Source organism: Mercenaria mercenaria, chromosome 16 (assembly GCF_021730395.1).
Source record: "Mercenaria mercenaria strain notata chromosome 16, MADL_Memer_1, whole genome shotgun sequence".
In the NCBI taxonomy this organism is placed as follows: Eukaryota; Metazoa; Mollusca; class Bivalvia; order Venerida; family Veneridae; genus Mercenaria; species Mercenaria mercenaria.
The window spans coordinates 43,754,676-43,771,964 of record NC_069376.1 but is presented as its reverse complement, the minus strand read 5'-3'; the positions used below and the strand labels follow the sequence as shown (position 1 = coordinate 43,771,964).

The following is a 17,289-nucleotide window of genomic DNA, read 5'->3' as shown; positions in this document are numbered from 1 at the left end:
AATTTGTAAAATTATGTTTTGTATGACATAATGGATGCAATACAGATAAAATATGATATTTCTCTGTTGAGTCGCAGTGTAAAATATTTGTTATGCAGAGCTTATGTGTAAAAAAAACTCAGCTTCTTTCATGAAAGTATATGATAGAAGTCATTTTACTGTTATGTTAGTCTGGATTTCACAGCTCAAAAACATACCATCTTTTAACAAGAGCACCGCAATGCGGAGCAATATACGCCCGAAGGTATGACCTTTGACCCCTAGGTGTGACCTTGAACTTGAAGCGAGCTATCAGAAACAGGTGCTCTGCACGTCGTCTCGATGTGGTGAACATTTGTGTCAAGTTTCAAGCAGTTAAAGATAAGTGAGCGGACACGAAACAAGTCATATGATCTTTGACCCCTAGATGTGACCTTGACCTTGAAGCGAGCTATCCGAAACATGTGCTCTGCACGTCGTCTTGATGTGGTGAACATGTGTGCCAAGTTTCTTTAAAACCATTCAAGCAGTTCAAGAGTTACAGAGCGGACACGAAACAAAGTCATACGACCCCTAAGTATGACATTGACCTTGAAGCGAGCCCTCTGCGCGTCGTCTCGATGTGGTGACCATTTGTGTCAAGTTCGAAATCCTTCAAGGGGTTCAAGAGCTGACACGAAATTGCTAACGGACATACAGACGGACACCGGCTTCATTACATAAAACGTTCCTTCGGGCGTATAAAAAGTATAGATGCATGCAGTATCCTATAATCCATACATGAATGACTGTGCATTTTAGTCCATGATCTCTGCAAGCTGCATTTATACACCCATGTAAAATAATGAAATGTTTAGTGCATTTACCTTTAATTGCTGTTACTGTAAACACAAAAACATGATTATAATTTCGTTTTTATTTTGTAAAACCTTTGTACTGAAAATTCTCAGAAAACGTATAACACAGCACATTCCAAAGAACACACACTTCCGGAGAAAGCAAGTTATAAAATTCAGATAGACTTTTTCTTATCGTATCTATTTTGAGAAATTACATACCCACAGATTAAGTTAATATGAACACAAAAAAAAGCATCATTTAATAAATAGGATATGATATTTCCCCTGCCGCTGATTGTGCCGACAAACATCCATTATGAATACACAGTACAAAGAACAAGAAAAGTATCTGTGATCATTCAAGTCAAATTTATAGTTGCATTCATTTCCTTTTGAATATTCATAGTAAAAAATGTGTTTGTCGTATCTCATCTATCTGTGGTACTTCTATTATTATCATTTTTCTATTTGCATCATTACTCTAAAATTCTGTAACTTGTCCATATCGCCAATACACCGATATCATGACTGCCGATGGCATCCCTTCTTCTCGGGTAGATAAAATCCTTATAAAAGTTAGGACACACTCTATCTGATTCAATGAAAAGATATCTTCTCTACACTATGGCACTGCAAATATTCAAAAACATTTTCGATGATTCATTACTTTCAATATGATATACACTAAAACATCTCCTCAGCCACTAACGTAAATGAGAGGGCCAAGATGGCCCTAGGTCGCTCACCTAAGTAACACTCTATAACTGTGTGAACATGTTTGACCTAGTGACCCAGTTTTTGACATTACATGACCCAGTTTCAAAATCGTACGAGTTTTCAAGGAGATAAACATTCTGACCAAGTTTCATCAAGATTGGAACAAAAATGTGGCATCTAGAGTGTAAACAAGATTTTTCCTCGATTAGGCCTGGTGTCCTCGTTTTTAAATCAACCTGATCTAAATTTTAACTCGTCTGAGATTTCATGAAGATAAACATTCTGACCAATTTTCATTACGATTGCACCAAAAATGCGGCCTCTTGAGTGTAAACAAGCATTTTCTTTGATTTGACCTAGTAACCTAGGTTTTGAACCCACGTGACCCAGATAAAAATTCGTCCAAGATTTCATAAAGACAATCTTTCTGACAAAGTTTCGCTAAGATTGGAGCAAAAAAGTGGTCACTAGAGTGTAAACAAGCTTTTCCTTTGATCTGACCTCACGTGACCCAGATTCAAAATCATGTAAGACTTTGTAATTACAAACATTCTGACCAAGTTTTATGAAGATTGAATCTAAAATGTGGCTCCTAGAGTGTAAACAAGCTTTTTATTTGTTTTAACCACACTTGCCTCAGATAAAAGCTGATTCGAGATTTCATTGAGACAAACATTCTGACCAAGTTTCATGCACATCAGATGAACAAGAGGGCCAAGATGGCCCTAGGTCGCTCACCTAAACATACCATAACAGTGTTAACATGTTTGACACAGTGATTTCATGGAAACAAATATTATGACCAATTTTCATTAAGATTGGACCAAAAATGTAGTCTCTTGAAGTGTTAACAAGTATTTTCTTCAATTTAACATAATGACCTAGTTTTTAAGCCAAGGTAACCTACATTCAAACTTGGCCTAGATTTGATCAAGGCAATCATTCTGACTAAATTTCATGAACCTCAATTGAAAAATACAGCCTCTATCGCATACAAAACCTTTTTCTTTGATTTGTCCTAGCGACCTAGTTTTTGATCCCAGATGACCTGTATTCAAAATTGACCTTAATTTTATCAAGGCTATCATTCTGACCAAATTTCATGAAGATCAATTGAAAAATACAGTCTCTATCGCATACACAAGGTTTTTTTTATTTGACCTAGTGACCTAGTTTTTAACCACAGATGACCCATATTCTAACTTGACCTAGATTTCATTAAGGCAATCATTCTGACTAAATTGTATGTATATCCAGTGTAAAATGCAGCCCCTATTGCGTACACAAGTTTTTTTCTTTAATTTGACCGTGTGACCTAGTTTTGACCCTAGATGACCCATATTCAAATTCAACCTAGATTTCATCCAGACAAACACTCTGATCAAATTTCATGAAGATCCGGTGTAAAATGCAGCCCCTATTGCATACACAAGGTTTTTCTTTGATTTGACCTTGTGTCCTAGTTTTTGACCCCAGATGACCCATATTCGTAACTGGCCTAGAGTTCATCAAGGCAATCATTCTGACCAAATTTCATGAAGATCAATTGAAAAATACAGCATCTATTGCATACACAAGGTTTTTCTTTGATTTGACCTAGTGACCTAGTTTTTGACCCCAGATGACCCACTTTCAAACTCAGCCTAGATTTCATCAAGAAAATCATTCTGACAAAATTTTATGAAGATCAGTTGAAAAATACAGCCTCTATCGCATACACAAGGTTTTTCTTTGATTTGACCTAGTGACCTAGTTTTTGACCCCAGATGACCCATTTTCGAACTTGGCCTAGATTTCAACAAGGTTATCATTCTGATCAAAATTCATGAACCTCAATTGAAAAATACAGCTTCTATCGCATACACAAGGTTTTTCTTTGATTTGACCTAGTGACCTAGTTTTTGATCCCAGATGACCCATTTTCGAACTTGGCCTAGATTTTATGAAGGTTATCATTCTGACAAAATTTCATGAAGATCAGTTGAAAAATACAGCCTCTATCGCATACATAAGGTTTTTCTTTGATTTGACCTAGTGACCTAGGTTTTTATCCTAGATGACCCATTTTCGAACTCGGCCTAGATTTCATCCAAGTTATCATTCTGACAAAAATTCATGAAGATCAACTGAAAAATACAGCCTCTATCGCATACACAAGGTTTTTCTTTGATTTGACCCAGTGACCTAGTTTTTGACCCCAGATGACCCATTTTCAAACTCGGCCTAGATTTCATCAAGGTAATCATTCTTACCAAACTTCATGAAGATTAATAGAAAAATACAGCCTCTATCGCATACACAAGCTAAATGTTGACGGACGACAGACGACGGACGCCGGACATCGAGCGATCAGAAAAACACACCTGAGCATTGCTCAGGTGAGCTAAAAATGCAGCCCCTATTGTGTAAGGTGAATCTTTGATTTGACAGAATGACCTAGTTTTGATCCCAGATGACCTATATTCAAACTTGACCTAGATTTGATCTAGACAAACGATCTGTTCAAATTCCACGAATATAAAGTGAAAAATGCAGCCCCTATTGCATACGCAAGGTTTTTCTTTGATTTGATCAGGTGACCTAGTTTTGACCCCAGATGACCCATATTCGAACTTGACCTAGATTTTATCAAGAAGGTCATTTTGATCAAATTTCATGAATATCCAGTGAAAAAAAACAGCCTCTTTTTCATACAGAAGGTTTTTCTTTGATTTGACCAGGTGATATATTTTTGGACCCAGATGACCCATATTCCGAATTTGACCTAGATTTCATCAAGACAAACATTCTGATCAAATTTCATGAAAATCCAGTGTAAAATGCAGTCCCTATTGCATACACCCCACATGACCAAGATTCTAACTTTACCTAGAGGTCATTATGACCAATTTTCATAAGTTTCAGACTTAAAATGGTCTCTTAGTATTTATTTGGGTTTTACGGCGCACCAACACAGTTTAGGCTATATGGCGTCAAACAGGAATACACATTTTGGTTTCACATCTCATTTACATCGAAATAAAAACATGAGGTAAGGAATCAAAATTTGCATACCTGCTGAAATCACAGAGTTACAGCAAAACCAAGTGTTAAGACCCTATTAGTCGCCTCTTACGGTCATAAATGGTCTCTTCGAGTGTTAAGAAGATCTTCCTTTGATCTGGTCTAGTGACCAAGTTTTTGACCCCACATGACCCAGTTTCGAACTTGGCCTAAAAACATTAAGATAAACATTCTGACCAACTTTCATAAAAATAGTGTCATAAATGTGGCCTCCAGTGTTAACAAGCTTTTCCTTTGATTTGACCGGGTGACCTAATTTTTGAAGCCACATGACCCAGATTCGAACCTGACCTAGAGGTCATCAAGACAAACATTCTGACCAATTCTCATGAGTTTCAAACTTAAACTGTGGACTCGAGAGTGTTAACAAGATTTTTCTTTTTGCCTACTGACCTGGTTTTTGACCCCACATGACCCAGTTTCAAACTTGACCTAGAGATTGGGTCAAAACTGTGGCCTCTAGAGTGTTAATAAGACAAATGTTGAAGCACGTCGGACGACGACTGGTCACAATAGCTCACTTTGAGCACTTCGTGCTCAGCTGAGCTAAAATGCTGATGAAATTTCCAAAAACATATATTCCTTAACCACTAAGAACACAAAATGAATGTCAAAAAAGAAATTGTATGAGTTACCAGCGCCCCGACCCCACCCCCCGCACACGCCAAAGGACGTTTTTTCACAACCGTTGAAAATTTGGAAATAATGACCTGGATATTTCATCAAACCTTGTGTCTTGTTATGAAGAACATCAATTAAATCCTTGGATGGATGGCTAAATCGGATAAAATCAGACTTGTAAATGTTTGACCTTGACATATGATCTCATGGGCATGGCTTTTTACCCGCGACACGTCGTCTGGTTATATGAAACGTCTGTGCCGAGTAATATCAAAACCTTCGGTAGAAAGAGTTATGGACTGGACATGACACAAATCCTGTTAACCTTTGACCTCCAAGATTGGCCTAAACCCTTTGGCTTGGGTCTTGCATGTGACAGTTTGTCTTCTTAAGGGGTACATTTGTGAAAAGTAAAATTAATCCCTTAATGAATGGCAGAGATATGGACTGGACACAAACACACCCTGTTAATCTGACATCTAAGTGTGACCCTGATCTTTGAGCTATGAACCTGGATCTTGCGCATGATACATCTTCTTGTTATAGGGAACATTTGTACCAAGTAAAATTAAATTACTTGACGGATGGCAGAGGAATGGATTGGATATGAACAGACATTGTTAACCTCTGTCCTCTTAAGTGTGAACTTCACGGAACTTGATGTTGCGCGCGACATGCTATTTTGTTATGGAAAACATCTGTCCCATGTAGTTTTAAAATCCCTTGACGTATGGCAGAGTTACGGACCGGACATAGAGAAAGCGGTGGACAAAAATGGGATTCCCCTTCACCTTAAAATCAGTGTAAAAAAACACATAGAGAAAAACATTAAAGTTTTAGACATTCCACACCTTTTGCTATTCTATATCCAACCACAAATTCTTAAAAGTGAAAGGCAAAGAATTGCAAGCAGTATTGTTAGAGTCTAATCTTTCAATTCTTCATATAACACTGAAAGAGTGTTTAAAATCGATCATAATTTGAAAAGATACACTTTATTAAGGTTTTGAAATTGTGAAAACTATATTGGATCTTTTGAATGGCTGTTTCGATTCTGTTCTGGTTTTGTTGACTTTAACGTCACACTGATACAATTCAGGTCATTTAACGACTTTCCAGCTTTACTTGGTGGAGGAAGACCGTCCAACATTATTTTAGGCATGGGATGGTACCTGTGTAGAACCGGCGACCTTCAACAAGCCAGCTGGATGGCTTCCAACGTGAGTTTTTTCTCCCATAGAGGTGGTGCGGAGACCCCTGTAGTCATTTTGAAGTTCTATAGCAAGTGTTTATCAAGACTGTCCAAATAAGAGTGGAATTTCATACTCAGCAGAAATTAATAATTTCATAGCAACACTATCATTTCTACGTAACGTATTTCAGACTCTGTCTGGATTGTGATGCCCACACATAAAAACATACTATTAGTCTGATTATTAAAAATATTCATAATAATTAGGTATGAATACATTCAGAAAATCAATGATCTAGAAAGATGGTAACAATAAAGCCTTTTAAAGATAAATAGAACTGATTACAGGGTGTACTTATTATCCAAAGATTTTATTATGCAATTTAATCTTTCAAAGCCAGATTTCAATGCACAACAAAGCGATAAATATAGCATGAAAAGAATTAAAGTCTTTGGTATTTTATCTGGTATGGTTATGACAGAATAAACAATGAAGATTTCATACAGAAAAAAAATCAAGATTTAACTTCAACATAAAAACATTTTAACAGACATTGTAAAATCAAATTAAACATCACAATAATGTACATATAATTATATCAAGATGAAAAATAAATCACAGATCTGCTTAGTGTACATAAAACCAATTATTTCTCTATGAGATCAATCAAACCATGTACTGTGTACATTAGCCTGACACAATGTTTTATACATGTGTATAGAATAAATGAGCAAAATCAAATATAAACATAGCTTGTTTCAGGGTTTTTCAGATATAAAATTAAGTAATTATGAATAAAATCTGCTACAGATCCTTTGGAAGACTTTGTTTATTAGCATGTTACTAGGGGTCTTCGAAAAGTAAAGCAACTATGCGACAAGTGAGAATTGAACCTAAACTGACTTAAGCCAAAGAAATTAACCACTCGAACACGGTGGTCTCCTTATTTGAATTAGCTGCCTTCTATGCTTCAAAAGAATCTAAACAAACAAATCTGCAGACAACAAATCAGTTTAAATTGTGGTTTTACCTACACAAACATAATAATTAAACATCCTTTTGACAATGATAGTAATGATAATAATTTCCAAAAGTTTATCACTTTTCACTTTAATCACTTATGGCGCACAGGTGATTTGGTTCAGTACGCAACAGGACAATGTGATCCCATCTCTGACAATAACAGCTTTTTTTCAAGATATAACAAAAAAGTATGTTTCAGTCCCTAGTGTCATTCTGTCAAGATATAACACAGACTTTCGACTTCTTGTTATTTACCAACATCTGTTCCATCTTGTCAAGCCGTTCTATCACTTGATTATTACCCTGAAACCAAAGGTAGTAAAGTTGAAACTGTTAAAAATCTGAAAATAACATTTTCACTCTACCAGATATAAAATCGTGACAAAGTGAATTTCCATACAAAGCATTTAATGATATGCAAATGGGGAACCTCCACCTTCCAATTCACCATAATTGTGACTTTAATGCTCACTTTATCAGCCATCATGAGAAAGTTCTTCCAAACACCTTATTTAATGTATGTTCATGTAAGGTTTACATCTTTTTTCCAATATTTTTGTGACATATAGTAACATGGCAGACAATTTACCAACAAGAGTCACTTGAATGACCTTGGTTCACATCTTAACAATGTTCCTGGATTTCGTACCAGCCTTTTCCCCATAAGTGGTTTACAAACTCCATACAAGAGTAAGAAATAGGGAAGAAAATTAAATACGAAATTCTGTTTTCAGTCAACCACCCTGGAAAACATGCCTTGCCCCAAATTCGAATAATTTATAGCTAAACTCGCATATCTTTCTAAAATATTTTTTTTCTTAAAGCAAGTAACATCTTTCCCTTGCGAAGGCATATTTTACATTGATTTCTAAAGGACGTGTTGAAATCTTTAATGCTACTAGTTGAACGTTCGTGTGATCTTCATTTACACAAGATTGATATAAAATTGTGACAGACAAACAGACGGACAAATGGAGATATTAAAGAAAGTGTACGGTCTATTGGTCTTAATATTGTCTTGTACATATTTACCAAATTCCATGAAAACAAATCTCGTGTTCTTTTTAAGTTATCAAGAATCCATATTTTTGCCACCTTTTTAACTTACCGTACTGTTGCCATAGCAACCACATTTATTGCCATAGGAACTCAATGAAAATATGTAAGTATTCTAGATCCTGACATCTATCCATGTATCAAGTGTCATTAAAAGATCTCTAGTACCTCTTAAGTTATCACAGAATCTTCTGCTTGTAATACTGTTTTGAATATATGTTGCTATAACAATCACATTTGTTGCCAAACCATAAAACAAACTGAGATGTATAACCTCCATATTCACATCTTAGGATCTATCCGTGTATCAAGTTGGGAAAACCATATGTTTCCTCCTACACATGTATGTATTTATTTATTTATTTTGTTGGGTTTAACGTCGCACCGACACAATTTTAGGTCATATGGCGACTTTCCAGCTTTAATGGTGGAGGAAGACCCCAGGTGCCCCTCCGTGCGCTATTTCATCACGAGCGGTCACCTGGGTAGAACCACCGACCTTCCGTAAGCCAGCTGGATGGCTTCCTCACGTGAAGAATTCTACGCCCTAAATGAGGTTTCGAACCCACATCGATGAGGGGCAAATGGTTTGAAGTCAACGACTCTAACCACTCGGCCACGGAGGCCCCCACACATGTATGTAACATCGGTAGGACCTGACAGTGTGTTTGTATTCATCAAATTGTGAAACACAGACTTGAAGCTTTAAAATGGTATATATTGGAGCTCCAAAAACTTTGTTCTTGCCACAATTTATACTGATTGAATTTTGCAGAGATGTCTGTAACTGCTGAAGCACTTTCATGTTAAGTTTCATTACAACATCTGTTAGGTTAAAACAGACAGAGAAAAGGAAATGCTTATTTTCTAAAGTCTATGTGTCAGCCTTGAAACTTTGATGAATTCGGGCCTAGCATCAAATACATGAGTAAACTGTTTAAATTTCAAATAACTGTCTTCAAGCGTTAACCCTTACCCTGCTAAAGTTTTAGAATGGACTGGTCCGCCATTCAATTCATTAAGCATCAAGGTGTTCACTGAAAATTTACTGACTAAACAGCAAACAGTGCATTGGCCGCATATGCAAAATCATTTGCCGCCAGCAGGCTAAGGGTTAAAGCAATACTTTGCAAAACTGTAAGTTTACATGTCATGCCAATATATACAGACAATAGTTTAAAGAAGATTTTACATATTTTCATTTCACCAAAAGTGTGGACTTATTGGTTTAACCAGATTACCTGGGCTCCGTTTTGTTCTGTATGTTGCTTAAGTTTATTGTTCTCGTCCTGTAGCTGTCTGTTCTTATCTGACATATGGTTCAATGATGACTTCTGTCTATCAAGTTCCATCTCTTTTCTTCGTAATTCATCATTTTTCTGTTGCAGCTTCTCCTCCAATTGACGTAATTCACTTGCCTTTGTCTGAAGCTCACTTTGTAGGTTTCCTTCGTTTTTTCTCACTTTGTCCATCTCACCCTGGTATCTCTGGAATAAAATGTAACCCAACTGTTACTGTACATTTCAATCCCCAGCACTAGTTACGCCCCCTTATGCTACATAAATTTTCTGTAAGGGGAGACCACTGCATACAAGATTTGTTAGGGTTTCACCTCGCGGGCATAACTTTTTATTTACACTTGTGACTTTGGAACATGGTGAGGGTAAATGTGAGGTTAGGTGCACCATAAACCGGATTAAACTACCCAGAGGTGGTTTAGCCAATGACCGTTCCAAGGCGGTGCCCAACTGTGTTCCTGTATTTGTTTGCTTTGTTCTTGTGTGCTCATTTTTGTGTGTGTGCGTGCGTGTGTGTGTGTGTGTGTATGTGGTGTGCGAGTATTGTTCATGTGTGCCTTTAGAAAGGCTGCATTTTTGGAACGTGGCTTTCCCTGTTGGATATTCTTCCTGGTTTTCTTTTCCAATACATTGGCCCTCCAATATAGGTAAATGCAATGTGTCAATTCTTTCATTAATTCTTTCAACATAGGTATTTACATTTGCATTTATGTTTTTCAGCATTCTAGTTTTTTACTACATATAAAATGTTTTAAGGTTTTGCTAGTGTTCCTGAATGAATATCGACCGTCAGCAACTATATATTTTGTCCCTGGAAACCATTATTCAGCTATCAAATATGCTTAAAAATTGCAAGTAGACAATATAACTAGAAATCTCTTTTAAAGGCTTCCTAGATGAGCAAACACTACCGTATTTTTTATTTCATCTAGACCAATTGATGTCTTCTTAAATATACTGCCAAACAGTAAAAAATTAATCATTCCTTAACACAAAATAACAACCAAAGATTATTTATTGCAATACATGTATAAACTGTACCCTTCGAGTCCACTCCTGTATTTCATGTGCTTTGAGCTCCTGAACACTACCATCACGACGTATGAACACTCCCTGTTTATTCTGATATAGCTGGTCCTTAACCTCTATGTGTGCACCTCGAACTATGATCTCTATTACTTTTATATTTCCTTAAAAGTGACATGGATAATCAGCATATTGCAAAGCAACAGAAGTAAAAAAGTGATTCGAATGATAAATTTAGGCTAGTAACGAAAAGCTGCAAAATATGCGTAGTTACTTTTTTACCTCCAACGGGGATCGGACCGTCCGTCTGTACATTTCTGATCGATACCTACATGCATCAGACTTCGAAGGATAAATGCCTGTGGTCATTGAAGAACCCGTCTATTTCCGGTGGGGGGGGCAGTAGGTCAAATGTCAGGGTCACAGTGACATTGAAACCGGAAATTTTTAAACGGTTTGGTCTTCATAGGATGATTAACTGTGGTCAGAAGATGACCAACATTGTTTTCGAGGTCAGTAGGTCAAAGGTCAAAATCACAGTGACTGAGAATGAAAACAGTTTCCGATATTTTTGGCCTACATGCGTAAGCAGATGACCCCTTTTGTGTTTGGGGTAAACATGTCAAAGATCAAGATAATAAAGACCTTGAAAATGAAAATGGTTTTCGATAGCTGTGGTCTACAGTTTTCAAGCTTCATAATAAACTGAACCATTCCGATGGGCAAAATTAGGTTTTATACGTATTTTATGAATCTCAACGCATAAACATGGTCAAACTTGCAATCTTATATACATCATATTCCAGTTCTCCACCTTTGCTTAATAGGGTGCAGTTCTATGGATTGCTTGGTCGTGAGTTTGATCCATGAGCAAGGCATCTGGTCTACGTAAGGACTTAAATAAAAGACATCCTGTTTGGAATTGTTTATCCTCGATCTCTGATTCATATGGGGAAACTGACAGTTACTTGCGAAGAACAGCTTAGCAATGGTACAGAATCCAGCATAATTGGTTATGTAAACTGTCCGTCGTTTTGCAATTACTGAAATATTGTTGAAAAATAGTGCTTAACCTAAAACAAACAGATGCTTAAATCGTAAAATATAAGAATGAAATCTTATCACCCGTTATTAGCACATCTACATTAATTCATGATAAAAAGTATTAAAACGTATACATTTAAAATCATATTTACCAATACGATGACCATTTTCATTACAGACTTGTACAAATCTAACACTGTAATCTTCAGGAAATATAGCTGGGACTAGATCCTTTACTGCTTCATCAACGTCACGGCGTAAGCTATCCTCTTCATGATGACTACACTCATAGCCGGATACACGCCCTGAAATATACACATCAAAGTGTTAATATTTTTAGAACATATATGAAAGTGTTTTTTTTTTAAACAAAAGCTGTCAGTGGACAGCGCGCTCGACTATTCTCAGTGCTTGTGAAGTTGACAGTATAATATAAGCTATGAGTAAAACTATAACATTACAATAAGCATATTCTAAGTCAAAAAGGGGCAATAATACAGTCAAAATGCTTGATAGAGTTGTCCCCTCCTTTTTACAGACTGGGGTAATGATGGTAAACATGTATGCAAAATATCAAAGCAATATCTCAATGGACTTTGAAAATATTTGGGGTGGCATGCAAACTTTAACATTTATTCTAAGTCGAAAAGGGGCCAGAATTCAGTCAAAATGCTTGATAGCGTTGCCTCCTCCTTTTTACAGACTGTGGTCATGATGGTAAACTATTCTGCAAAATGTCAAAGCAATATCTCAATGGACTTTGAAAATATTTGGGGCGGTACGCAAACTTTAACATTTCTTCTAAGTCGAAAAGGGGCCATAATTCAGTAAAAATGCTTGATAGAGTTGCCTCCTCCTTTTTACTGACTGGGGTCATGATGGTAAACAAGTCCGCAAAATATCAAAGCAATATCTCAATGGACTTTGAAAATATTTGGGGTGGCATGCAAACTTTAACATTTATTCTAAGTCGAAAAGGGGCAAGAATTCAGTCAAAATGCTTGATAGCGTTGCCTCCTCCTTTTTACAGACTGTGGTCATGATGGTAAACTATTCTGCAAAATGTCAAAGCAATATCTCAATGGACTTTGAAAATATTTGGGGTGGTACGCAAACTTTAATATTTATTCTAAGTCAAAAAGGGGCCAAAATTCAGTCAAAATGCTTGATAGAGTTGCCTCCTCCTTTTTACTGACTGGGGTCATGATGGTAAACAAGTCCGCAAAATATCAAAGCAATATCTCAATGGACTTTGAAAATATTTGGGGTGGTACGCAAACTTTAACATTTGTGTGACGCTCACGCTCACGCTCACGCCGACGCCGGTTCGAGTAGGATAGCTACCCTATTCATCGAATAGTCGAGCTAAAAAAATAACATTACATAAACATTTGTTATTAACAAACGAAATCATGAAATGACCATTTAAGACGCGTGTAAGCCTTCTTAATCAAACAGTTGCGTGGGAGACGATTTCAGTATCAAATCTTTGTGACCTTGACCTCAACAACCTTTAACATAGTTTATTAGCTGCTCACTTGAAGAATAGAATATGGACAATCATATTCGGTGATATGATGTTTGGCTTTCTGCAGATCTAAACCATAATGATTGGACTTTTTCTCAGTTTTTTTAAAATGAGTGTAAGATTAAACTTTGATATGTTGCATCAAAACATCTACTATCTCTATTAACCACAGAAAATTAACCTGAACTTCTAAGCAGTCATCAGTTACTGCAAAGCTTTATGTAAGTTTGACCTTGTCCTTAGGCAAATAAAATAATCTGTGACTTCCACCTGACCAAATCATGATTTTCACTGACCAGTAATTAATATAACGCCGTATTTCGTCGGACTCCTCTTCGCTAAATAACATATTAGTTTTTAACAGTTTATATTCCTTAGTTTTCACAAATAAACATTTCTAAGAAACAGTTTAAATCACAGAAGTATTACATAATACGATACTTGTCTGTATCAGGAAGATCAACTGAAAAATAAACAGCCTCTATCGCATATACAAGGTTTTCCTTTGATTTGACCTAGTGACCTACTTACTGACCCCAAAGGACCCATATTCAACTTGACCTAGATTTCATCAAGGCAATCATTCTGACCAAATTTCATGAAGATCAACTGAAAATTACAGACTTTATTGCATACACAAGGTTTTTCTTTGATTTGACCAAATGACCTACTTTTTGACCCCAGATGACCCACATTCAAACCTGACCTAGATTTCATCAAGGTAATCATTTTGACTTAATTTCATGAAGATCAATTAAAAAAATATAGCCTCTATCGCATGCAAACGGTTTTTCTTTGATTTGAACTAATGACCTACTTTTTGACCCCAGATGAAACATATTCAAATTTGACCTAGATTTCATCAAGGCAATCATTCTGTCCAAAATTCATGAAGATCAATTGGAAAATACAGCCTCTATCACATACACAAGTTTTTTCTTTGATTTGACCAAGTGACCTAGTTTTTGACCTCAGATGACCCATATTCAATCTCGACCTAGATTTCATTTGGGCAATCATCCTGACCAAATTTCATAAAAATCTATTAAAAATACAGTCTCTATCGCATACACAAGATTTTTCTTTAATTTGACCAAGTGACCTACTTTATGACCCCAGATGACCCACATTCAAACATAGACTAGATTTCATCAATGTAATCATTTTGACTTAATTTCATGAAGATCAATTAAAAAATATAGCCTATATCGCATGCGCAATGTTTCTCTTTGATTTGAACGAATGACCTACTTCTTGACCCGAGATGACACATATTCAAACTTGACCTAAATTTCATCAAGGCAATCATTCTGACCAAAATTCATGAAGATTAATTGAAAAAAAACAGCCTCTATCGCATACACAATGTTTTTCTTTGATTTGACCTAGTGACCTACTTTTTGATCCCAGATGACCCACTTTCAAACTCGGCCTAGATTTTATCAAGGTTATCATCCTGACCAAATTTCATGAAGATCAGTTGAAAAATACAGCCTCTATCGCATACACAAGCTAAATGTTGACGGACAGACAGACGACAGACGGACGCCGGACATCGAGTGATCAGAAAAACTCACCTGAGCATTGCTCAGGTGAGCTAACAAGAGGACCAAGATAGCCCTAGGTCGCTCACCTAAGACACACACCATAACTGTGTAAAACATGTTTGACCTAGTGATTTCATGGAAACAAATATTCTGACCAATTTTCATTAAGACTGGACCAAAAAATTGGTCTCTGGAGATTTAACAAGCATTTTCTTAGATATGACCTAGTGACCTAGGGTTTGACCCTAGATGACCCATGTTCAAACTCGACCTAGATTTTATCAAGGCAATCATTCTGACCAAAATTCATGAAGATCAATTGAAAAATACAGCCTCTATTACATACTCAAGTTTTTTCTTTGATTTGACCAAGTGACCTAGTTTTTGACCTCAGATGACCCATATTCAATCTCGACGTAGATTTCATTAAGGCAATCATCCTGACCAAACTTCATAAAAATCAATTGAAAACTAGAAATGCTTTTGAGAAAAGCGCATGTCTCCCACAACTGACCCTATGAAAAATGTCTAGTTTCTCTAGATGGTTTAGACGAGTGGATCCAACTAGATGGTCTGGATGAGTGGATCCAATCAGTAATTCAAGGGCCATAAATCAAAAGTGCCTTGGCGGATATGGCTATTTATCGAACTTGGCTTAGGTCTTATGGCCAAACACATTTATTTCAAGTTTGGTGAAGATCTCAGAGCTGAGCGGGTAAGAGTGAAATGTCAGATTTTTCGGTAATTCAAGGGCCGTAACTCTAAAACGCCTGGACCGCTTCGGCTAGTTATCGAACTTGGCCGAGGTCTCATGGTCAAACATATTTTGTTCAAGTATGGTGAAGATCGGATGAGAAATGTTCGACTTGGAGTGCGGACAAGAGTAACAAGGAGCTGCGTTCAATAAAGAGCTAACAAGAGGACCAAGATAGCCCTAGGTCGCTCACCTAAGAAACACACCATAACTGTGTAAAACATGTTTGACCTAGTGATTTCATGGAAACAAATATTCTGACCAATTTTCATTAAGACTGGACCAAAAAATTGGTCTCTGGAGATTTAACAAGCATTTTCTTAGATATGACCTAGTGACCTAGGGTTTGACCCTAGATGACCCATGTTCAAACTCGACCTAGATTTTATCAAGGCAATCATTCTGACCAAAATTCATGAAGATGAATTGAAAAATACAGCCTCTATTACATACTCAAGTTTTTTCTTTGATTTGACCAAGTGACCTAGTTTTTGACCTCAGATGACCCATATTCAATCTCGACGTAGATTTCATTAAGGCAATCATCCTGACCAAACTTCATAAAAATCAATTGAAAACTAGAAATGCTTTTGAGAAAAGCGCATGTCTCCCACAACTGACCCTATGAAAAATGTCTAGTTTCTCTAGATGGTTTAGACGAGTGGATCCAACTAGATGGTCTGGATGAGTGGATCCAATCAGTAATTCAAGGGCCATAAATCAAAAGTGCCTTGGCGAATATGGCTAGTTATCGAACTTGGTTTAGGTCTTATGGCCAAACACATTTATTTCAAGTTTGGTGAAGATCTCAGAGCTGAGCGGGTAAGAGTAAAATGTCAGATTTTTCGGTAATTCAAGGGCCGTAACTCCAAAACGCATGGACCGCTTTGGCTAGTTATCGAACTTGGCCGAGGTCTCATGGTCAAACACATTTTGTTTAAGTATGGTGAAGATCAGATGAGAAATGTTCGACTTAGAGTGCGGACAAGAGTAACAAGGAGCTGCGTTCAATAAAGCTTGATGCCCCCCTGGCATCCTAGGTGATACCAAAGCAACCACATCCAAACGAGGTCAATAAACATGTTGACAGTGATTCTGAAATGAGGATGGTCACAGTTTATTAGTACAAAATTCATTCTTGTAAGAGTATTTAATCAAGATTTCTTAGAACGGTCCCATTGGTTGAACCCAAGAATGGCCCATTAAAGCAATTCTAAGTCCAACATGATGTCAAGTATGTCTGAAGATGAAGAAAATGTCACAGTTTACATCTGCAAAGTATCAGTTCATTTGACAGTACAGGGGTATTGACGCTAGATACCGATAACGTTCCCATTTCGGTTATCATAGAGATACCTATCTAAGCCAACACTAAGTCCAAAATATTGAGTAAGCTGATGCTTTGAGAAAAGGATGTTCACAGGATTAACAATGCATTAGTTTCAAGTCATTCTAGTAGAGGGTATTCCCTACACAACGGTCCGATTTGGTTAACTCGTAATCGGTAACAAGGACTGGACGAACTGGCTAGGACAGGTTATCACTTATATGCCAACACAATCAGATGTGAGATCCAGGGGGGTAATAAAAAGTCGATTTTT

General features: G+C 36.8%; 1 protein-coding gene across 4 annotated transcripts in view; it reads right to left on the bottom strand.

The window, feature by feature from the left end:
* Positions 1-880: 880 nt before the first annotated feature.
* Positions 881-17,289, bottom strand: part of LOC123540649 (schlafen-like protein 1) — a 38,490-nt gene continuing 22,081 nt past the window's right edge. For all 4 annotated transcript variants that reach the window (XM_053526889.1, XM_053526887.1, XM_053526886.1 and 1 more), the window contains exons 4-7: positions 12,012-12,164; positions 10,831-10,979; positions 9,733-9,978; positions 881-7,738 (exon numbers count right to left, since the gene is read on the bottom strand). In XM_053526889.1, coding sequence (XP_053382864.1) covers positions 7,652-7,738; positions 9,733-9,978; positions 10,831-10,979; positions 12,012-12,164 — 635 coding nt within the window. In that variant the 3' untranslated portion in view covers positions 881-7,651. The remainder of the gene's footprint in view (positions 7,739-9,732; positions 9,979-10,830; positions 10,980-12,011; positions 12,165-17,289) is intronic.